Source organism: Oryzias melastigma, linkage group LG14 (genome assembly GCF_002922805.2).
Source record: "Oryzias melastigma strain HK-1 linkage group LG14, ASM292280v2, whole genome shotgun sequence".
Taxonomy (NCBI): domain Eukaryota; kingdom Metazoa; phylum Chordata; class Actinopteri; order Beloniformes; family Adrianichthyidae; genus Oryzias; species Oryzias melastigma.
The window spans coordinates 24,429,047-24,454,481 of NC_050525.1; the positions used below are offsets into that span (position 1 = coordinate 24,429,047).

At 36.5% G+C, this 25,435-nt stretch overlaps 1 protein-coding gene across 1 annotated transcript; it reads left to right on the forward strand.

Moving 5' to 3' along the window:
• Nucleotides 1–14,086: 14,086 nt before the first annotated feature.
• On the forward strand, nucleotides 14,087–16,305 carry LOC112143059 (uncharacterized protein C11orf87 homolog). The gene is made up of 2 exons (XM_024266804.2): nucleotides 14,087–14,459; nucleotides 14,781–16,305. The coding sequence occupies exon 2, from the start codon at nucleotides 14,882–14,884 to the stop codon at nucleotides 15,377–15,379; it is 498 nt and encodes a 165-aa protein (XP_024122572.1). The 5' UTR covers nucleotides 14,087–14,459; nucleotides 14,781–14,881; the 3' UTR covers nucleotides 15,380–16,305.
• Nucleotides 16,306–25,435: the final 9,130 nt, after the last annotated feature.

Below are 25,435 nucleotides of genomic sequence, written 5' to 3' on the forward strand. Positions count from 1 at the left end.
CTTTAACCCTTTTTCCATTGTTCATTTGTTCACACACTCTCCCACTAGCTTACAGCCCCTCATATCCCCCACATAACTGTCAAAAATAGGCAGGCAGATCCAAGTGCTGCAGGTTCATTGGACAGATGGGCAGGAGTCATGCAGGTTTGTGAAGCTAGAGCAGGGTCTGGCAGGCAGAAACATGGATTTTTCTGGGATCAGACTTTGGATAACATAGTTCAGGCGTAGGTCGGGGCAGGCAGCAGACAAACAGAATCAGATAGCAATCATGGTCAGGAAAACAGAATGTCAGGTCAGAATAATTCTCAGTAAATCAGCCAATACGGCACAAATGACAACCTGGCACCGAGCAAGGCTTGGCGCGCCGCCCAAGACCTAGGTGGACGATTATTAATAGCATTCAGGTGAGTGGCATCCAGGGACAGTGCACTGAGGCACCTGGGAGATGTAGTGAGTCGTTAGTCCCTCTGGATGGCTTCCGATGATGACCATAGGGGAGACAGTGTTCTGACAATAACATTACTGGTACAACAAAAATGTCGAGCAACATTGGAACCATCCGGCTGCACAGTTTTGAGCCAGATTCCAGTTCAGACGAGGAAAACAAAGACACACAGAATCTGTTCCTCTGCAAGTGGATGGATCGGGTGGGAGGAGCTTGTGGCCCGCCAATTCTAAACACAATTTTCATTGGATTAGGTCTTTAGGAACTCAGGCATGAAAGACTATAATACAAAAAAAGAAGGCTTGGGAGTTATTTATTACATATTTCAATAATTTTTTTAGTTTTAGTAAGTTCTTACACTTTAAAAAACTTTCAGAAACTACAAAACTTCACATTTATCCCCCAGAGTCATCTGTCCTGGTTGCCGAACATTGATTGTGAACATGAAGGAAACTTTAAGCCATGCATCTAAATGTTTTAAAGTTTTTCCACCATGTCCATCTCCATCGTTCTCAACAAAAGGAAAATGTCCTTACAAAATAAATGTAACTAAACTCAAAGTCTTGAAGCAAGTGGTGCTGCAGAATGCAAATATTCAAAATCCTTGTATATAAAATGTACGCGGTTTGTCACCCAGTAATATCTGGTGACAGCCTCATCATTAAGAAAGCAGAAAAATCAATTCGTGGGAGACATTTCCTCCGCGTCTGTGAAAGCCTCATACATTCTTTCTCCAAGCTATTTCTGTTGTGCCCGAATGAAAGTTGGTTTGTGTCTGTTTGTGTGCATGCATGAGTGAATGCACGGTAAACTGCCTTTCATGCAATTCATTACAAATTCTGCTGACAGAGACTTCCAGGGAAAGCAGTCATGGACTCGTGAAAGGAATATCAAAAAGACTGTTCCTGCTCAGAGATGGCCTGCAGCTTTAAAGATATCAGCTCATTCACATGAAGACGTGGAGAGTCTCGCTCACACACAAGGGCAGGCTGGACAGCAGTGTGTGCAGCAATATCAGTTCAGCAATGAGGCCCCACAAACCTTTCTCATTACACTTAGTGAAGGTGATTAACGCAGGCTGCAGGGAAAGAGAATTGTGTGGCTCAACATTAGGCTGGAAAACCGACTACGGCATCATTAAGGTTTAAAAAGTGAGAGTTTTCACAGATTTTAAATTAGATTCACAATGCAGAATATCAGATAAGCATAAGAAAAGAGTAAAACACTTTTGATGAAAACAGATGTAAAACAAATTTGAACTATTGATTCATTGTAAATATTAGTATATTTGATAAACACATTCTAAGACCCTGTCTCATTAGCATGATCCAAACTGTCCTTAAAAACCCATTGTACATAACTTGGTACATGCTTCTGTGCTGTAGTTCATCATCATTCCACTAGAGGCAGTAGAAGGGCCATTCCTGCTCATTTCAAATTGGCAGTTTCTATGAAATCTCAAAAACACTTGATGGGAAAAGCTTTGCTAATTTTCAAAACGTTTTGGTGAAAATGAAATCAGCAACGTTTCCATTACACATGTGCGCAAAAGGTAATCAAAATTCTAAATATGTAAACATTTTGCAATCACACAGTAATTTATGCAAATAAAAAAGCAATTTACACAATAATTCATTCAAAAGCACAGATGTGAGCAATATTTTGATTTACTGCAGATACGTTAACATTTCTACCATGGCACTAGCACTCATCATCATCTATCAAAGGAGACGTCGGCGTCTTATTCAGGTCGTAGAGCTGCGAGTTACATGGGAGCGGCTACGGGTGAAGAGATTTTGGAAATGGTGGTTGGTGATTTTACAGAGGAGCTGTGGATCCAACAATTCCACATGACACACTCAACTTTTGATGAGTGGTTTGATGGCGTGGGACCTTTTGTGGCAGTGGTGCAGTAATCCAGTCACTTTTGGTCATGTGACTCATTAAATTAGAAAACGGTGTTTCAAAAACCACCTCCTACAAGTGGAAAAGCTTTTTAATTATGCCAGTTTTTTCTAAATTTACCTATTTCCATTGGCCGAATTTATTATCATAAATCTAATTTGCGCAATTTCATGGTCAATGGAACCAATGCTAATGGTGTGTTTAGGCCAGCATAAAAGAAAAAATAAACCAACAAAAGTCAAAGTTAAGTAAAAGTTTGTGTTTTGGCATATCCCCACAGAGGTCTCCACACCAAATCAACTTTCACAAGAAAAGGTTTGAAAATTATTAGGAAAAGTAAAAAAAAAAAAAAAAAAAAAACGATAAATATATATATATCAAATATCTATGATAATAAGAAAAAGTAAAAATGTTATGAGTTGTACAATAGTATACAGTTGTAAAATCATGAGAAAAAGTCAAAATTTTACAAGAATAATGTTGTAAAGTACTGAGAAAAAGACATACGTTTATGAAAGATATGCATTATTTTAAGAGAATAAAGTCTTAAGTTTATGTTTCGAAAAATTAGCTAAGTCTATTTTAAATAAAATGTCAGACTTAGTTTTTAAAACATTTTAATAATCTTGCTGAATATGCTTTACTTTCTTAGTACATTTTCATGAGATTACAACTTCTTTTGGAAAAAGAATGACTTTTTCCTTATAAAATTACAACTTTTTAAGCCATAAATCTCTCATTTTAAGAAAAATTTGACATTGGTTACTCCCATACATCCTTTTTTTCTTCTATGATGAGCCAACTCTGTCATCTATTTGTTATTCATTTTTCATTGACTACTTTCTGTTTAAAAAATGCAAACATTGTTTGTTTTTTATTCTTTAAAATGCAGTAATGCGTTAAAAATGTGTAAAATTTGAGGCAGTGGTTGAATTAGGTTCTTTTTTCCTGAGCACTAATGTTAATATTTTTGCATCTTAAGCTAATATGTATTGGGTTTTACAGGGTTAAAGTTTTATTGCAATAATATATAAGTTATCAAAACATATTTATAAAAAAAACAAGACTTTTTTTTCCCCTGCAAAACAATTCTTCGATTTTCTCTCATATTGAAGTTCCTCACTTTTACAATCAATTTTCCCAATAAGCAATACATTTTTCATCATTTTTGTAAAACTCAAAACATATTTGCAGTTTGGAAACTGATGTTCTTTGAAGATTATCTGTTTTGTCAGCTTTCATGTTCAGTTTGATTCCTTCGCTGTTATTTTTAGCAACACCAGATGGCATTTATTGCAAAAAAAAAAAAAAAATTGGGAAAAAAAGAGAAAACTTTATCGATAGTGAACCCAGTAAATGTGGTGTTTCTTAAGTGAACATATGCGAGAAAATAAGCAATGTAAGAGTGAAGCCACCTAAAGGAAAGAATCAATTGTCTTCTGGATGGATAAATGAAGTCTAAAAAATACCACATGAATTTTTAACATTATATAAGAAAAAAATCATGTAGTACTTACAATGATAAAACCACAGAAAAAAAAGGAAAGCGGGAAAGAGAGCACACAGCGGTTCAGCAGGGCACGGTCACCATGGCAACGCGTTCACTCATGCTAAAAGCTTGTTTGAAAGAAATTATTTGAAAAATGAGCTTTTGTCTTTAACAGTTTTCCCCTTTTCTCTGTTTTTGTAAAACCTTAAAAAGCATGCAGCTGCACAGCAGATGATCTGTTTTGTGTCCAACCTTTTGCAAAGTGGCTGTCATCAGCTTTTATAGTCATCTGCACGCTGATGTGGGAGCCTGGAGGAGGATGTCTCATATTTACTATTCAGACCAAAAAAACCTCACAGGTTCCAGAACAGTGTTATGAAAAGGTGTCAACCCCGTGAGGTAACACGTGGAGCTTCATGTCACAAAATGAAGCTTGAAATGTATGAAAACACCTCTAAAGCAAAGGTCAGGATGAGCTGTGGAACCTGACACAACAGTTTCCCACAGGCCACTTCAACCTTTGAATAAGCACTTCAGACCCTTTACAGGCCTCAAACATCTCTTCAAAAATATTAAACTTAATTTTATGGTATGGACTTGTTTGTCAGCAAAGAAATATTAGCATTAGCCTACATTTGTACATATATAGCTTATTAAAAAAACTCAAAATTCTAAGGTTATTCACCGTATATTTTTCACATCAGAACTGAAATCTTTTTAAACTACATTTTTTTTCGTCTGCTCCTAATCCATAATTTATAAGTGCTATACAAATAACTAATTGATTGACAATAATTTGAATAAAGAAATACTCAGAAATGACATTTTGAGATTAATTTTCTTCATACATGTCCTCCATCATCAAAAAGAGGCCACAATAGCACGTTAAAAACACAAGATTTTGATTGTTAAATGTTCAAGTGATTGTGACTTACAAGCTTGATTACCCCAATATTAAAACAAATACAATAAGCATAAGGAAATCATTTATTTACATGCTATTAAAACTTTAATTGTGATCGTTAGTTATCTTGAATCCACTTATTGGAAAGCTGTCTAATTTTCTCTTCCACATTTGACAAAAAGTAAAGTTTCTTATGCAAGAATGCTTTTTTCTTTTTTTAAACAAATGCTTTTTAATTTCTAGAGGCATTTATATTTGGAGTAAAAGACTCAAAAGTTTAAGAAGAAAGTGCAGAAATGTAGTCGATACCCACTTACCCTTGCTGCTTACTAACCGTGCAGCAGAGGGTCAGAGCATCTCAACATTGCTCGGCTCATTGTTGTGGTGGAACAAAGAGCAGCTTCACTCTTGTAGTTCACTCTCCCCTCCACCTCATTTCCAGCCCCAGCAGGCTGTTTAAAAACCGGCCTCTGTTTGGAGCAGCAGAGACATTTTGCAGAGTGCAGAGGTGTGAAATTGGACAGGGGTTTAAACTTGTCCCCTCTTTTATTCACCAAAACCTACTTTTTGCAAGCAAAGCCACAAGACCTTCAGAGAGAGAAACTTTTTTTTTATTTTTTTTTATTTTAAATGTGCACTCTTTTATCACCACATGATTCATCTCACTGAGGAAAAACAAAGATGGACAGAAGATTGAAGTCTCCAGCAGGGACCGAGGAGGGAGCAGGATGCACTCAGGAAGGAGCCAAGTGTTGTTCGCCAACTCCAAGAAAGCAGCTAAAAATATTTTTGCTTTGGATGTAATTGGGCAGCCTAATTTATTTAAAAGAGCTCGGCCTGCAAGCCATCATTGTTCTCCACTTTTGCTGCAGGTTTGCTTTATTGTAAAATGTGGGTTTAGACAGCTGACTGGACCTTTATAAATATTGGAATAAGTGCTATAATCACTCTCTATTTAACAGTCTTCAAACATATGCCATGCTTTAAACTGTGCATGAATAGTTGCATAAATCATTCAGTGTGCACTCATCTACAGCAGATTCATCTTCCATGAAGCTTCACTCTACGGCCATTCATTTTTCATAGGGCCCCCCCCCGGTGATGGTGCATGTCCACAAGTAGAACGAGGAAATTACTGTGAGAGTCTCACAGTTTTGTGGTTTGAATATTAAAAGTACAGAGACCTTTATCTAATCAAAAGTTTGAATCTGCCCACCGAGAATAAAAAATATAAAACAGCTTTGCCTCAAGCTATGAAAAAATGAGAGGATTTTTTTTTTTATTGTGGATTTTTTGAATTATTATTAAAGATCTATTTATTTGGAGATTGAGGCCTCTTTGTCATTGTCAAAAACAGACATCAAGGCATCCAAAAAATATGTTAATTCAAATCTATAGTAATCAGACAACATAAAATGAAGCAATTACACCTAAAAAGCCAAATGCAGGTTTCAGCTGCAAATTGATTAATTATAAACTTTCGGCTGAGTTTCTCTGTTTTTGACAAAAATTGATTTTTACGTCTTTAATTAATTTTTTTTTTTGTTTGTTATATTTTCTTGAATCTAATTGTTTCAGCCTATAAGAGCAAAAACTGTTTATTTTATTCAAATAGACTCAAACTTGTTTCGTTCAAATACATCAAAAAATCTAATTAGTTTTGATTAAAAAGTCTGCAGCATTTTTTTATGTCCCAAAAACAAAACATGAAATAGCTCAATTTACTGTTATCTTGCTAAAAAAAAGGGCATTTTTCTTAAATCAGAAGACAAATGATTAATACTAAACTTAATTGCTTGTCTAAAAAAAAGAAACAATACGAAAAATGTCATAATTGAAAACTCAAATATCAAGTTTTGTTTACAAAACAGAGAAATCCACTTAAAAAATACCAACAGCCACTATTAAAACAGTTTTCTCTAGAGATAAAACAACGAATTATAAAAAAACACACAAATACTGAAGGAAAAAAATTAATGCTGAAATAAAAAGGGTATTCTGACACTTTATTTATTAATATAGAGTTTCATTAAAAAGTGGAGCTTTCTTTTCAAAAGAAATATAATTTTATAAATAGGTGAAAACTACAGGAGGCACAATTTAACACAACTTTTGAAAGACATATTTATAAATGGGCAAAAGGAAGATCTTTAAAGGAAGTAAAATATGTCCGATTTATTTTCTCTTTTGCTTAAATCTACTTTTTTCTCATTTTATTGCTTGTTAGTGTTATCTGGTACATTCTGGGAATTACTTTTAGCCAAAAATGCATTTTCAGACTAACATTTGTCAACACCAACGTCAGGGGCAGAAATGTAGTCTCTGCTGGTGATCACATTGATTGTGTGTGGTTGTTGTATTGTTTCAAGGTGAGAAGTGCTGCAGCCGCAGACTGAGAGCAGCTGACGCCCACAAGAATCAACATCAGACAGGAAAGACTGCTTCTGTCCAGCAGGGTGGAGGTCTGCGATTTCCAAGGAGACTTTGTGGAGGAGTTAGCTGCTCAAATGGAGCTTCTTTTGAAGACTGACACCTCTGAGCTCCTTGCGACCGCGTGGATTATTAGGAAAATTTGATTCAGAAATTAAATTAGCACACAGGAGAAAAGTCTGCTGAATTAGAGGGGGTGATAAAGGTGCAATTCTATTCTAGACAACTCTATAAGGATTTGTCAAGAAACTAATAAACAAATATGGACAGAATGTGTTTTAGTGATATATTCTCAAAGTAAAGCTCACATTTTTTTCCTTTTTTAACTTTAAATAAAGCTTATTATTTCAAATTTGACTGTTTAAAACAGGTTAGCTGCACGCCTAATGCTGGTTGCATGTTCTAATTTTATCTGTGGCCTTTGTGGAGCGTTCCTTCAATGCATAGATTTTTCCTCATGTCCCTCCGACGGTCCACATCCATGCAAGGTAGCTTTGATTTGTGACTCTAATTTGTGTCTTTGAAGAAGTGTGCATGGTTGCTTTTCTCATTAGTCTTGTGGCCCTCTGTGGCCTGTCCTGGATGCAGCCTGGTTCTCTCCAGGTTCAAGAACTGGAAGATGAACTTTAAAGACACACTGCAATAAAAAAATTGTGTTTTTTGGTATTTTTAACATGTTCTTGTGACATTTTTCTGATGATGGAGGACATATATTAAGACAATTAAGATCAATATTGCACTTTTAAATATTATTTTTTTCAAAATTGCTGTCAATCTGGAGCAAAAGAAAACATCCCATTTGAAAAAGATTCGATTTATTACGCAAGCATCCATTTATAGACAACTAGATCTACTAAAGTCCCACTTAAACTGTATTTTTTTTTCTATTGTGAAATCATTTCCAATAATTTTTTCATCATGATTATGCCGTTTTTATTTAAAAATCAAAAAAACGTGTCAGCTTTATAATGGATAATTTATGCAGCATCAGAAATTCAATTCTAGTTTCTTCTGGCATGGAAGTTAGCTGCAATAATTTCCCAGCATTCCTTTGTTTTCACTCTCTCCCGCTAGCTTATTGCACCTCACAAGTCCAAGCTAATATTAGCGTAGCAAAAAGCCGGCGGGCTATCTAGCCATACAGTTTTGAGCCAGATGGCAGCACAGACGAGCAAAATGAAGACATTAATGGATCTATTTGTTTGCGTGGATGCTTCAGATTTGTAGAGAAGAAGGGAGACTTTGGTCTGCCAATTGCAGCTGTTGCGTTCAACCTATGGGTTTCATCTGCTTCTGATCCAACACAATTTGAATAAGGAAACAAAGTTTTAATCTTAAGTTGTTTTAAGTCCTCCATTATGAGAAAAATGCTACAAGAACATCAGGGGTGGACTCACCATTAGGCAAAGATAGGCGATTGCCTGGGGCTCTGCACCCATTATTATCAAATTTTGTCACAAAAAAAACAAATCACAAAAAAAAGCAAAAGTGTTTCCTCCTCCCTCAGCCTTTGTGAAGCAGTGGAATATTCCAGAAACAGCAAGCTAACACACAAACAAAAAGTAAGATGAATGTTATACTGTGAAAAAGACAAAAGGCAAGAAGAAAGTAAAGAATGTATTTCCACATTTCTTGAAGTGCAGGTTAGACAAAACAGGGAAAAAACAGAACTATGAGAAAACAGTCTAAATGTTGTGAAAACAAAATCGTAAAATTGTGAGAAAATTATTAAAATTTCTTTAGAATAAAATAAAATTAGAAAAGAAAAAAAAACATAAAATTAGAAATTTATTTTGAAAAAAATTCCAAGTAAAATTACATTTTTTTAAGTTGTAAATTTTTATTTTGTTCTTGTGAAAAGCTGGCTGTTTTTCTTGTGATTTTATGACTTTATTCTCATATGTTTATACGTTTTTTTCTTTCAATGGGCTGATAGGAAATGAGTGTAGACTTTCTTCGGCGTCAACAATCCGCCCACAAATCAGAGACAAATTTCTGATGAACTAGTTCCGCTCTGCAGAAAATATGTCCTAGAAAATTACACGTTATTTTATTATTATTATTATTAATTCTGCTGAAAATGACAGTTATAATTAAAAGACAACTGGGAACGATTTTCCAAAAGATAAAAATTTGGTTGGAGTGGGTGAAGGGAAGGGAGGGCGGGATTGCTCCTCGCCAACAATCCCACCCACCACTCAGAAGTGAATCTCTAATGAACTCCTGCTGCTCTGAAGAAACTATCTCCTAGAAAATGACCCCAGTTTTTAGATTTTAGCTAAAAACCTGCATAATTTAAATTAAACGACGACTGGGAACGCTTTTAAAATAGATCAAAAGTTGGTCAGATTATGTCCGTAACAGACGACTATTGTTCACAAACTCAAGAATCGAGGCCTTCAGGTTGAATTGCTGGTCAATAGCGTCCTTCTCAGCGTGACTGGAGTCCAACTTAAGTCCGAGTCAGAAGTCGGAGTCCCCATCTGTGTAACCATCTGCAGAACATGGGTACAAAACGCTTAAAGTGTCAAAACTAATATCACTGGAAAGTAGGAGCCTAGGAGGATAATCAAACAAGCTTGAAAATTAACACTGGAGGGGTGCAGTGTGCTGACAATCCAAATAAAAAGCTGTTTGTTTGCACAGTTTATTAGAGTCTGTTAATCTTTTCACGGGTTTACTGCGCTCTGAGGAGCTGCAAATCCTTCACTGTTCCTTTCTGGGACGTGTCTCTCAGCACTGCCATGGTGTGAGCTGAGGATGTGTTTTACAAATGGGGCTTCTGATGCCATTTTGGCTTTTTATTTCTAATCAAGTGTTGCTTGTTTGGTTTCCATCTACACTTTGCAAGCACCTGACAGCTTTTATGGAGCAGCACCAGTTCCTCCTGGGTTGGTTTTTGGGTCATTGCTGCAGTAAAAGTGCAGGATACATTTCTTTTAAAAAGCTTGTCCTCAGCTATCTTCGGTTCATCTTTAGTTCCTTGTTTGTGATTCAATGTCAAATACACAAGACTGCTATGTTTGTGGCAAAAACAAATCAAGAACATCACAATTCTTGCATGCTATTTAGCTTTCTTCTCTACTTAAAAATTCTGAACCTCCAAAAAGTTAATAGAATGAAAGATGTACATTTTTCTGACAAAATACAAGATTAACTTAATTAAAACGTAGATTAGGTTAAATTAGGGAGAATTATCTGTAAAAGTGGAAGCTGATTTTAGGTTTACAGTGCAAAATTCTGATCTAAACTTGATTCAAAAACTAAATAAAGTAATATTTAGAAAATGCAGCAGCTGATTAATTGTGTGTCAGAGCCAGATGCATCAACTCCTTTTAATTTTCAGAGTAAAAAGCAGAGAACTAAAAAATAATTGGATTTTTAGCAAATGAAGGTCAGAACTTCAGCAAAACATAAACAGAAAAAAGAGCAACTGAAGTGTTTTATTTTAATAAAAGTGACTTTTCTCCACCAAGGACGAGCTTTTGCATCGTTAGGATCGCTATTACACTAAAGAGTGAATGAAAAATTCTAAAATGCAAAATAATTTGTATATCAAATCAAAAGAAAATCAATGTGATATCATAACAGAAGGTTATATAGGAGTGTCAGGAGTTTATAAAGCACAAAACTCAATGAAAAAAGACAGTTTTGCACCAAAAACTGTTCATGTTTTGCAGCAATTCTTAGTGATTTAAAGCTACAGCAGGTTAAGATGTGGCCTCATTGTAGAAAAAGTACTGTGTTCTTCTTAACCTTCACCACTATTTTTAGAGAACATGTCAAACCACACGCTGTAATCTTCCAATCAAGGGAGAACACATCTGTTTGGAGATAATCTCAGTCAGAGGATTTTTGAATAACTTTTTTATTAAAATGAATTTCAGAAAATCAGAAAAGTAAACTTCAGGAAGTTCAGCAATTTAAAGTTCTTTTATTATTCCAATCTTTATTATTTTTTTATCTTTTCCCAGAAACATTGGCAGAGGTCTCAAGTTTCAGGGAAAGGTTAACAGATTAAGGATCACTCCTCCAGCATTAAGTGCAGCAGCCAGATTAACATCAGCTCTCTGAACGGCACTGAGGAGGAAATCTATTTATAAAAGATCCCTCAGGATGATAAAAAGGACAAACTGTGATACAGTAATGTCACTTTTTCTAATAACCTGGAAAAAAAAGAAAAACATGCAAAGAGGCTCCATTAGTTTAACAAAATCTGGATTATTATAACCAAAAATTATTTCCAAACTCCAGATGATTCATGCTCTTGATAAAATCTTTTTTTTTTTAGTTTTTGTTAGTTTATGGTCTCTCATTTTACATATTTGAAAATGACATTATTTTACACTTGAACATGGAATTAAACTGTTTCCAACATAACTTGCATTTGATCATCATTTCAAGACCATCGCACAACTGAAAAATAATAAAGAGAAAAACAAAGTGTTCTAAAATCAGCTCATTTTTCAAGGAATCTGACAGTTTTTCAGAGAATGACTCACCACCAAGAGAAGCCGTCTCACTATATGTCATTGCATCTTCTGCTGCTGTCAAGTACCTGCAGTTAAAGAGAGTTTTGCACCAGTTAATTCATCAGAAAACATAATTTTCCAAGTAAAAGTTTATATTTTTCTTACTTCAAACCATTTATTTAAGATTGTGCTGTTGCATGATGGGAAAAATGTCTATTTGGATTTCCTCATTGAAAAGAGAAGATGTGGGGAGGGTAACCAAAAGTTTTACTCATCTAACAGCACAATTACTTACAGAGAAATGGCAAGTTGGCATCCAATTATCTTGAGAATAAATCATAAGGAAGTAAATACAAAAAAGGAAAAAAACACAACAAATTAAACTTGAGATTTATGGTCTATCATGTTTTATTAAAAAATGCAAGAAAAATGTCAAACTGAGCAAAAATATTTTTTTTTCTCAGTTGCTTTCATGTAATTAAGTTCAAATGATTCAATGTGGTATTTGATATGAAACTTCAGGCATTTGTATGTTAAAGCTTTACAGAAACGGATCAACACGCTTTCTGACAACAACAGAGACATAATGTTCAAATGGTTAAATGCAACCCGATAAAAGGGTAAAATTTTTAGCTTAAAAATGTTGTTTTTTTTTTTTTTTACATCAAAAACCTACTCAAGTAAAAACCAGCGGGACAAGAAAGCCACCTTAAGTACAGTCTTTCAAAAGTTACTTAAGTAAATGTTCCCACCACAACAACTGACCATCTTTTACATTCTTTTTATAGCTAAAGAAATGTAGAACTTAGTGTGTAAATTGAGAAAAACTAAAATTCTGCCTGAAAAAACATCAGACACTGGTGCAGTATGCAGGAGATGTGGTGGCAGCAACTTACACAGTTAATAAATCAACTTGTGCATGAAAAAAACAACAACAGAGAAACAAAATGGTGATGAAGCAGATGACCTGAAAACCAGGAATTTCAAAACACTGAAGGGAATTATTGGAAATAAAAACAGCTGTGACATGACATGTGATACATATGAATACTTACTGAAATGATGTGAAAATGTTTTCTGATGACAATCTTCAGATCATCTTTTTATCTATTTTCAAAGCGTTCCTTTTAATTGTGATTAAGCAATTTTTATCTAAAATTGAAACAAAAAACGTAATTTATTAGGACATAGTTTCTAAGGGATTCATCTAAAATTCCCCTCTGAGTTATTATTTTTTTCTTTATTTTCTAATAAATGTATTAATTAAATTGTATTAAATGTGTGTTTTGTAATTTTTTATTACATCATTCAACTATTTCTAATGCTTGAAATAAATCAATGAATTAAATCGAATATGACTTTAATATGGAACAAAAAAATATTTTTTTACTTCAAGTTAAGAAGAAAAGTGTTTCAGCACGAGTATATAGAAGTTTGCCTTCCTGGGCTGCATGAGGTGACTTTTGTCTGACATCATTAGTGTCAACATTATTTAATGATGAAGGATCCATTGAGACACATAATGACTGCTTGAGTGTTTAGTGAACAAAGTGACAATTAGGGATTTAATTAAATAATTAACAGTTTTCCACATTGTTGACAATAAGCCTAAAATAGTGGTGATAAATCTTGAAAGACTTGAACTCTTTAACCGACCACACCCTCATATCGGTTCTAAACATAACACCAAAAAAGTCCACAATCCCCTCCGTTATGTGTGTTTTCCACAGTTTTGTTAAAAAATGATCAACAATTTCCATGCAAACAGCACCTTTTCTAGAGACATACCTGATGGTATTCCCCATCCCTGGTGTAGGACCAGAGTCACAACAACTTTTAATAAATAAACTTAAACATGACAAAAACACCATTGAGAATCAAAAAGGTGATGAAACAGATGAAAACAAGACAGTTTTATAGTCTGAGGACGATTAACAGAAATGAAAACAGCTGTTTATGGGCATGAATCTGAAACACAAAATACAAACTAAACTGTGCAATCCTCACAGTCGTACTTAGAGAAATGATTGTTGTTTTAAATTATTCATGAATTGATCTTTAATGTGTCAAATGCATTTATTTTTTACTTGAAGGCAATAGTATTTCAGCATGTGGTGACTTTCGCATTATAGTCTTGACATTATTTAACTCAGAAGCATCCATTGAGACACTTTAGTGTTTAGAGACAATTAGGATGCTCTTGTTCAATTAAATAATTAATAGCTTTCCACATTTACAATATAGATGTTTCTAATTATTGACTATATAAAATAGTTGTAATAAATCTTGCAGTATTTGAATGGCCACACCCTCATGAATATCAGTTTTAAAAATATGTGCATAAAAATTATATTTTGCATTTTCGTGTTTATAGGCAGTGTTTTATCAAAGTGGTCCAGTGGGATTTGCATGAACTGAATCTCACGAGAGAGAGAGAGAAAGAGAGAGAAAAGACTGGAGCTCCTCTGCCAGCTGAGGAGTGGAAGGGACCTTTAATGCAGCTGCAGCTCTTCATTCAGATGCTGAGTGGAGGAGCAGATGACCAGAGGAAGGACACTTTTTCCAGACGCAGCCCTTTTCCAAACCGATTTCTCTTCAAGCCCACTTTGATGCTCGGTGGGGGATTTTCCTGCCATCTCATTTAGGAGCTTGGGTGCAGAGAGAGCGGATTGCGGCAAGCAGAGCATCCCGAATGATCGGATCTCAGCAGCAGCAGCAGCAGCATCTCATTGTATGAAATGCGTCAACCCGATCCACTTTACACACATCAGCTCTCCATTCACGGACTGGTCTCCTTGCAGATTGTTTCATCAGGTAAGATGAGGATCATCTTCTGTTTTTCTGAACCAACTTGCTTTGCGTAAAGATGACTTTCTCGTCCAAAGACGCCGCTGCGCTGGAAAGGATTTCTTGGCAGATTGTTGCAGGCCTACTCATGACAATAGATGATGTATTGTTCTCACTTTTGTCTGGTCTTTTTCAATGCAACGTCGTATCAATGGTTTGGGCTTTTGTCGTGAACGAGCTGCAGGTTTTCTCCTAAATTGGGACTCAGATTGTGCGCAAAATCCCCTCTGATTGGTTTGATTCAATAGCCTGGTGGAGTGGGTTTCATGTGTCTTCTCTTCGGTGCAGGTAACCACATGCGCGGGTCGGTGTCACCGCGCTGAGCCCGCAGAGAGCGAAGGGGTACCGGGTTCAGAGAGACAAGACTGTTCGGGTGAGAGGTGGACCGGATGACAGCCAGAACCGTGGAGGCCTCGGGGCTGTCGGTGCCGCTGCACCGCTGTCACGGAGGGTTCCAAGCCAGCAACGGCACCTGCGCAGAGCAGCTCAGCCTTTTTCCGCCGTTCTCCTCCACGCTGGCGCTTCTCGTGCTGGTGGCCGTGCTCGTCGGGATCATCCTGGTTTCCCTGGCAACGTTCCACTTCCACAAGAGGAAGCTTCGGAATAGGAAGATCCAGCGCGCGCAGGAGGAGTACGAGCGCGACAGTCGCAGCCCCACGCGCGCCGGGGCGAGAGGAGAGCCCGCCAGGCCGTGCGTCATCGTCCGGCCGGTGAGACGTGAAGAGAAGCTCCTCGTGTGCCAGAGCGCGGAGAGCGCAGAGGGCGCAGCGAGCGCAGAGAGCGCAGAGGGCGCAGAGAGCGCAGAGAGCGCAGAGAGCGCAAAGAGCGCAGACGTCCAGGCTGAGGACAGGCGGGCGCCGCACGAGACAGTTCCTCTTGACTGTTAACTTCAGGGAATGAGACTGTGGAATAAACAGGAAAAGCAATAAGGCACAAAGATCCCCCCCACACCCATCGCCGCTGCTTGTAGATGACTTAGAAATGCAGAACACGAAGCAGATTAGATGAACCACTACACACGGTGTGGTCACACAAACACCTCCCTTATTTAGCCTACCGGTAATTCCTTATGGGCCTGTGTAAAAATATTTGCCTGCTTTGACTTTTGGACCTCTCCCTCTTCAAACCTCAAAGATGTTTAAACTTTAAATCCATCCTGGGATGTGACACATAGTTGCGTTCAATTATTAAGAGCTGGTGGCACAACTCCGACCTAAATGGCTCTCTGATCTTCCTTGGCATGTCTTCTGACACACTACCAGTATGTAGTTAGACTATAATGGGTGTTGTGGTGCTGTTAGGCAGTGCAAAGCTGCACATATGCTATAGAAATGGCTTCTTCGTTTGCGTAGTATTTTTCCTTCAATTATAAGTGACTTAGCCTTTTTGCATACAGTACAGTCCTCCAATGTCTGCTAGACATCTGTAGGTAGAGCTCTAGATGGGATGCAAGATCTTTTGCTGTAGTTATATGCACACAGACCTTTTTTCCTTAAAGTGTCAGATGAGTAAGTTTTAGTGCTTATCCAGTATTTACATTTGGAGTATTTATATCGTATTCTCTGCTATATAATAAACTGAGAATTCTTCCAACAGAGGGTTTCGGTTGAAGCCAGTTTTGATCCTTCATATTGTACAGTGAGCCTGATAGACATGATGTGTCATTTATTACCTGAGTTTATTGTAAATCTATGCCATTATGCGAGCTGGAATGTTTTGCAGTAACGTCATCTTTCTGGAGTTCATATAATCTGCCTTATCTAAGGAAAAATATGTAATATTGAAAGTTTATAAATAAATGAATAGTAACTGACTGGTTTGGTAACTGTTTGTGTCAGCATGCTTGCAGATTTGAGGTGAATGGTCAGAGTTTGCACAAAGTGGTTGACTGGATCACATAGGGTTATAATGATTAATCAACTTAATCAATTTATATGATCCAACCAGATCGATCTGTCTGAGGCGATTGAATCACCATTATGAAATTGTTTCAAAATAAAATAAATCGATCATATTCATATTGGAAAATACAATTTTGACTTTACTATAACACAAAAACGATCAGGGGCGGATTTAGCATTAGGCAAAGATAGGCGATCGCCTGGGTCTCCAACCCAATCTGAAGACTTAAAGACCCACTCCAATGGAAATTGTGTTTTTGGTCTTGTTTAACATGTTCTTTTCTCATGATGGAAGACATAGAATGTAATTAAGATTCCTTTATTCAAATTGTGTTGGATCAAGAGAAGATAAAAAGCTCTGGTTTGGGCCAAAGTTTTCCTGCTCTGCTCCAATTCAAAATCCACAAATTGCAGACAAATAGATCCATTAACATCTTCAAATTCCTCATCTGACCTGCCACCTGTCTCAAAACTGTACGCCTGAATAACTCTGACATTGCTTGCTAATTTTAATGCCCTGCTAATGTTAGCTGGGAGTTGTGAGGAGCTGTAAGATAGCTAAAGAGTGTAAGCAGAGGTATGCTGGGATATCAACGCAGGGTTACTTACTGTCCAACAGTCCTGCCCACAACCCAGAGGTGAAGTTTTAATTAGCTCCTGCAAAAAATATGTTTTAAAAAATAACATAGATTCTTTGATTTTTGCTAATAAATTGCATAATTACAATGAAAAGAACCACTGAGAACGATTTTAAGATGGAAAAAAAAAATATATATATATATATATAGCTGGAGTGGGACTTTGGCAAAAAGTTCATTATTATTTAACACTGTCTTAAGATCAAATCCTGAATGACTGAAATGGCAAAAGTGTTTTGTCCACCAACAGCAAGTTAGCAAGCAGAGAGAAACTCTGGGAAAAACGCATTTTTTTTTTAAGAGGCTATCAGTAGAAAGTGAATGGGTAACAAATTAGTAAATTAAACATTTTTTCCAAGTATTTCTTTAACATTTAAATGTGATTTAAGTTTTATAGGTTATCAAAATATTTAGATTCTGGATGCTTTCTAAAAGTGAACCATTGAATTAGTTTTTTGACGGACGTTTTACCGTTAAAGATATTAAAAAAAAAAGATTAAAACAAAAACTGCAGAGGACCCCAAGTTGTTCTTGTTGTTGTTGAAGCGTCAAGATTCAAGGTTTAATTCCCGCTCGTGTCAAAGTGTCCTTGAGCAAGACACTATACCCCACAATGCTCAAGGTGGTTATAGGTTGATATCAATGTGTGTGTGGATGAATGAATGGGACTGTGGCTGTAAAGAGCCTTGGGCCTTCAAAGAAGCTAGTGAAGAGCTATATAAGTATACGCTAAGCATCATTACGGTCCAGAGTGTGGAAACACTTAGACATGTGAGCAATCAGTGAATGTTCCCTTTGTATCATTTTGATGTGGAAATTCAACAGTGGGCTGAATTTTATGAAACTAAAATGTGAATGCCATTAATTCTTGTTCATTTGTTTATTTATTCACATATTTAATTTACATTTGATTATCTTGCATGAAAGGAATCTGGAAAACTTCCCTTGCACTGTTCAGTATTTATCTCTGAGTCACACTGGTGGAAGTTTTGGCTAAAGATGTCCTGAATCAATTTTAGGTAAATGAATCGGATCGTTCAAAATGAACCAATATTCACTTTAAATCGTATTACCAACCACAAATTATGATCTGAATCGAATCGTTAAAATAAATCATTACACTCCTAATTCTAAAGGTTTGATGAGAATCATTGCCAAGCGAAATAAATATTCCCAAGGATATTTGTAGGATTTATGCACAAGGATACTTGAATCATGCATTTCCTGACAACTAAGTGCTCGGAATACAAAATCCGTCCCACTGCATAAAGAGCAGAGTCACTCGAGCAGGCCCCACCGGTTCTTATGATTCACCGACATGAAGGTTAGACTCCTAAATTCAACATCCAGCTGTAATGAAGCCACGCCGTGTCCCATTGAGGGGTCAGAGGAAATGAGTCTGCATCTGTCAGGGTGTTGGACGAGTGCCAGAACACCTTGTTCCTAATTGTCCCCAACGCTGAAAAAAGAGAAAGAAAACAAGCCTGAGAATATGAAGCAATCGTTGGCCAATGTCCAGCCCTGGAAGAAGCTCTGACATGCTGCCCATCTATTTTATCTCGTTGGCATAAGTGCAACAGAATGGAGCCATATTTCCTTGCAGGGAAACTGGAGGAAAGTCAATGAAAGATGACTAACACATTCTACATTTAAACATATTTTCCTCCAGAGTCGTTTAAAGATTAGTCAAACTGAAAAGAATGAATTGTACATAACAAAGAAACATGAGTGACTTTTTTATTATTCAAGCTCAGTAAAGGTTTTGTTTCATTTGTGGTAAAATTGATTGTGTTTTTGGTGAATGTTTTTCTGCAGCAGATTTGATGAGAAATTGAAAAGCAATTAGCTCCGAGAGGCACAGAATGAACTTGTGGGGCGATTTTACAGCTCTGGTTGAGAGGTGAGCGACTGGAACAGATGTTGAGCTTTTCCCATGTTGCCAGAGATGGACAGATGTGGCACGCCATGAACCAACAGAGAAATAGTTAAGAGATTAGAAACAGCTGAGCGTCAGCTTGTAGAAAATGATGAGGGTCAGATGTCAGGAGCTTAGAATGGATGGACGTCACTGGCTGCAGGGATGAAGGTCGACTTGAAGGAATCTGTGGTTGTCATAAATCAGTTGCTGTGAGTCGATGTAGGTAAGTGGCCACCAATAGATAGAGGTCGATGCTTGAGAATAGATGGAGGTCAAACTCTGGGGTTGAAGGGAGTTCACTGGTTTGTTATTGACAGCATCAATCGTTGCAGGGATTTGGGGTGTGGCTGGATGTTGGTTAGAAACTGAGGCTAAAATTCTGATTAAAAGGTGAAATTGATTCCAAGACAAGAGCTCCGAGTTACTGGAGAAATGTGAACAAAGATTGATGAACAGGAAGATCTAAAGTTAGAGATAGTTTGTTAGAAATAGAAGTCACTAAGGAGAAAAGGACTTTTTGAGGTTGTTCTGGGAATAGCCTAGTTATTGTCTTTAGCCTCGTTTAGAATTAATGAGGCCGTTTTGCAGGGTGTAAATGCCCCGGGGGTCTGCTACAGAGCACTGCAGATATATATATATGAGCTTCACCACGGGCACTGGTTAGCCTCTCCGGCTGTTTACAGTCGTTCAATATATTGTATTTAACTTGGTTACATGTCCACATTTAGTGCAGTGTTTGCATTTTTAAAGTTGACTGAACAAGGAAAGCCAACTGGTCTAAAAGTCTAAAATGGGAGTGAAAAAAAACATGTTCTGATCAGTCAGAACCAGCCGCTCTGGTGTCTTATGAAATTAATCAAAAACTCATTTTTTTAAATTGACGTAAAATAAGTAAACACTAAAGGATAATTGGGTTTAGGTTCAAAACAGTTTTGGTCCAAAAAAAAAAAAAAATCCCCCCCACACACAATAGGAATACTGCTGGTTGGATCTCAGCACCAAAACCTGGATTTAGATAAATAATTTAGTCCCATTTACAGCTGTGACAAGCAAACACTATAATCATTTACATTTTTATGTAAACTTGTTATGCCACAGTGATCTTAGTTTAAAACAGGCAACACACAGAATTTTATTTCAGTTATTCACTGTATAGATCAGTAAATCTGAACTGAGGACAATTTATTTTACTGGAAAAATAACTCAAAACACATTATATGACAAATATAAGACACTTTACCTTGTAAAAACAAATCTACCAGTGGAACTAGAAGAATTTGTAAGTTTTCTTTATGTAAGTTGTGATATTCTTCCTTTTTAAGACACATTAAATCCTAAAATTTGCTATAAACTCTCATATTTAGATGTACTGCTATATATTATCTCTTAAAAAAGGCAAATATAGATACAAAAAAAGAGTTTTGTCTATATTAATTCAATTTTTTCCATTTCCTGCTTAAGTACAACAAAAATATTCAAGAATACTTAGTCCATAATCCTCTAGATTAATACTAAAACTAGAATAACACATTTTAAGATATATTTGTCTTTAAATTATATGTACTGTAAATGAGATGAATACAATGTTCCAGTCTCCCTTAGTCAATCAAGTCTGTTTTTTCACACAAAAACACTCACCATTTACAAATAGAATTCAGCTTTAAAATATTATGTAAAGTCAAACCTTGTTACATTAGAGATACTTCTTAAAATGAGATATTTAGGAAATAAAATACCCAAAACAAGTAATTTTATCTCACTGAAAAGTTACTGGTAAGTAAGTTTTATTTTATATAAGATGTAAAAATATGCTTAGACAAAAATACTTGGTGAGGTTTTGAGTTTTTGCAGTGAAGACCTAAATCTGATCATCTGGAATTAGAGTCAAAAATCTTAAGAGGTACATTTGAAATTGAAAACTCTAGAGGGACTGTCTTTATTTTAATGTCCTTACTCTTAAGTTCTTTTTTTTAAAGTGGACACTACAAAAATCCTATCCTATTACATCTGATAACTCATAGCTTTTACTAAGAGTAACTTTTTGTTTTCTTCTGTTTTCTTCATTTAAGCAATATCGCTAAAATAAGAATTGATTTTACTTTAAATTTCTTCAGCAAAAGTTTAATTTGTGATTTTTTTTCATAAATCAAGTCACCAAAGACTGAAAATTTGAAGAAATTGGTATTGTAGTTTTTGAACCATTTCATGACTACCAAAAATCCCCTCATTTTAGGTTACCATCACTGTTCTTTGTTAGAAAAGCTTTGTTTTTAACTTATAAGAGATATATGACAATTTTACTCCCACATATAGATGCTCAGACAAAGAGGCTGAGCTGGACTGATGTTCACTCTTATTCTCATTCATTTCCTGTTCGGTTTAATGCTAAACACACACCCGTTTAATCTTATCAATAAACTACAAAATAACATTTAATCTCTTCAAATATAATATTCACTTCCTATGCAGCAGTTCTCCAAGCAAAGTAACCTTATGAAGTGAGATTTCTGTGCCTAGCAAGTAATTAGAGTGATATATTGTGAATAGATAAACTTATCCCCATTATGGAATGTTATCGGCCTAGGTTGACAGAGGAAAACCATGTTCTGCATGCAGATTTGGGTCTTCTGCAAGCCGTTACTGAACTCGGCACACTTCTCTCCTGCTGCAAGGCCTGCTGGGTAAACCACAGAGTGTGATGTTTAATCTCTATTCATCATTAAACTAACACTCTGCTGGAATTTTTACCAAACGACCTGCTGAGGAGAATACAAATCTCAAGGGGGTAACATTAACAAGAGCACAGAAAGGGGGAAAAAATGATAAACACCTTCACTGCATCGGAGATTGGAAAAATTCCCCGTATGTGCAGGACAGTATGAGTCCAGGAAGATAAAAACCTTCCTCAAGGTGAAGGCATGAATCATTCCAGCATTCATTGCATCTTTTCATATTGATAAGGCTTTGGCCCCCGGCTCACAGTGATTATTCCTCGGAGCTGCATTAGCTGATTGGTTCTGCGCTCCGCATCTCGACTCAAAGCAATGAATACTGTCAGTTCACTGTCAGGAAGAAAGGACACGGCTGCTCCCATTCTCACCCCTGCTGTCAGGGTTCAAGAAGAAGGATTTGTCACCATGAGAGTCACTTCATCTGCTTCATCACTGCAGGTTCACACTGGAGCAGCAAATGCTACAGTACCTATAACTCAGGATGGAACCACCTCCGGTCTGGAAGTCAAGAAGGAAAAACAAATAAGTGTCAAAGCTTGGGTCTTTTTGTAACGCTAACAGACAGGTTTGCACTCATGTAAACCATAATCCGTCCAGATTAAATTTGATTTAGAAACATTTCTGCTTCAGTGAATATTTAACCCGTGTAAAGGAGATCACTTAGATGAAAACTGTGTTTTTGCTGTTTTTACCACGTTCTTGCAGCATTTTTTTTTTTTGATGATGGAGGCAGTGGCGGACTTAGCAGTTCGGGGGCCCCAGATGAATGTATCATGGGGCCCTCTGCAACAGTTGTATTAATTTTTTCTTTTTAAATCCTTATTGAGGGTAAAAAAAAAACGAATAAGTTCCTTCCTGGTAACCTTTCAGACGGAAATAATGTCAAGAATCCAAATGTTTTGATAGGCATTTAATTGCTAAATCACATTTATATGTTAAATTAACTTATTTTATATAGAGTATTTTTACTTTAATTTATTTCTAATTTATTAATCATTTACTTGTGGGAGATGACTCAAAGTCTTGCACGTATAGATCTTGTACTGACAATATTTAGGAGTCTCTTAATCCCACTGGAGTATTTAAACTCAATCGCACAAGGGGCCAAATTCCAAGGCACACCTCAGGTCTAAACATATTGTATAAACATTGATACTCTAAAACTAAATTTTTTAAACTTTTAAACTTTTACATTTTTAGTTCATAACATAGTTATGAACTAGTTATATATTGTAAATGCTGTAATTTGGCCCCCGAAAATGATAGCGGAAATCACTGAAGCTAATAGATGATGAAGCTGATAGCCAGGTAAAATATTAGTTGAATGTCAAATTAGCCTAAAAAATTTTTTTTTAAAAGAACCTCGGTTAGCCAAAACGGTTAGCATAATGATAATAATAATCTTTATTTGTATAGCACCTTTCAAGATAAAAATCACAAAGTGCTGCACAGTAAACACAATTAGTTGTAGCATGTAGCTGAAATGTTGGCTAAACCACAAAATTGGCAAAAAATCTTAGCAAATACCAAAATATTCAAAAAAGCTAGCACAATATTAATCTTAAAAACTTTAAAACCGCAACCTTTTAGCACAAATATTCATAATAAAAAACAGGAATATTATTTTATAATAAATCAACTTAAACCTTAAATAACTTTCAATATTTTACTCCATAAAAATATATTTTGTAAAAAGTATACAAGTTAGAAATAAGTGCAAGATAACATCGGGCTATTAATAAAAATGAAATAAAATGAACTGGAGGGCCGGATAGAACTCCCCAGCGGGCCGGATCCGACTCTCGGGCCTTGACTTTGACACGTCCTGCAGAGGAATGGGGAAAGATGAAACACTTTCGCATGATCAGCCGACACATTCTCACTTCCACCTCGTCATATATGGACATATAGTTCGTTTTTGAGGTTCTGGGTGTCCCTAACTCGGCGTTTTTATGACAGAGTTGCTATTCCCATTAAATCTCCCATTAAATCTCGAGTCCACAACCCTCAGGACACAGGTCAGGGTACCGGTCCATGTCCTCAGGGTTGGGGACCCCTGATCAGCGTATGCATTTTTTCCCTATATGTGGCCCGGTTCTAAGGGGCCCTCTGGCACCGACTGGTTCTAAGCCCAAGAGTTGGGGACCCCTGATTTAATAGGAACAGCCAGCACATCAGAAAACAACGAGTTGGGGACACCCAAAATGTCAAAAAGTGGCATTGAGGGGGCCCGAACCATACGTTCATATATGACGAGTTGGGAGTAAGAAAGCGTTGGATCAGTCTTGTGTCATTTCAGTACTTTGGGGTGTTCTGTTTATGACAAAGTGAAATATTAATAATAATGGGCATGAAAATTATTTTAGAGACTTCTATTAGATGCTCAGCTTAGGGCCCCAATTTTGGGGGCCCCAGGCAATCGCCTTCCTTTGCCTAATGGTAAATCTGCCATATATAAAGAAATTGAGATCAAAATTGTATTTTTTAATATTTCCTTATTCAAAATGAGGTGAATCGGGAGCCCACCAACAAATATTATTATCATTCCAGTGCTTCCACTTGCAGACAAATAGATCCATGTAAGTCTTCATGTTCCTCGTCCGAGCTCCAGCAATGCTCACCATTTTTGTTGCACAGGTTGAGCGTTCTTTATATATGTGCTCCATCATCAGAAAAATGCAGCAAAAACATTATTTTCATTGAAGTCCCTGAATAAATCATATATTTATTCTAAATGGTGAGATGTTGTTTTATTATCACTGTAAGGCACATTTTTTCTCATGTCAATGGTATAACAATGTGTTATCTGGTGCTGGAGAAGCAGTGATTCCTTTCCAAAGCTTCTCCTGTTAAGACAAATGCTGGGAACAAAAAATACATAAAGATTTAATAAACTCTCCCTCCATAAGATGGGTGGAAAATCTCAAATTGCAGGGCAGAATAAGGCAAAAAAACAATAATGTAGCTGGTAATAAAACTATTTTAAGCCTGGAGTTGGTTTAGGATTTAATGCTGAATAGAGAGGCTGACTGCATTTCTAAAATTACCATATTATTGATCAAAACAGCTTTTTCTCTCTGCGAAGAAACACTACTGTAGAAATTCCTTCTGTCTGTGCTGTAAAGTCATGATTGATTCAACCAGAGTTCAGCTCCTGAGAGCTTGAGACACACAGCTCTGGGATTATGGAAGCAAACAACAAACACAAGGTTTATTCAACGTAGTCTGACTTGTGCCGATTCCCTCCACTGACAGTTCCTGCAGTGCAGAGGGAGTTGAAGATGAGATCACTGATGGATGGGGCGGCTGCCTGCTAACACTCCTGTAGATTTATGGCAGCCAGGCTTCATGTCCTGTGTAGTAATCCATTTAGGGGATTCTGGATCATTTTTCTGACAGTAGAATTAAGGTTCTGTGCGATTGCTTACCTTTGTTTATGACACAAAGGCTTGCAACTTCCAAGCAAAGAGCAGCAGCATTATTCCTAATAAAAATAAAGGTTATGCAATGCAGCTCTGTCAGACTTCGTGGAACAAAGGGGCGACTATTCATTCTGGGCTAATGATTTACATTTAACTGTCTGTAAAATAGAAAAATAAAGCATAATTTCAGAAAAAAAAATGGTTGAAAAGTCAATTTAAGCTTTGCTTTGTAACCTCGAGCAAACAGAAATTTGTGATTAATTAGCAATTATGAGGCTTGGCAATTAGAGCAATTATTGCTAATTAGGTGACACAAACGAGGGGCCATATTT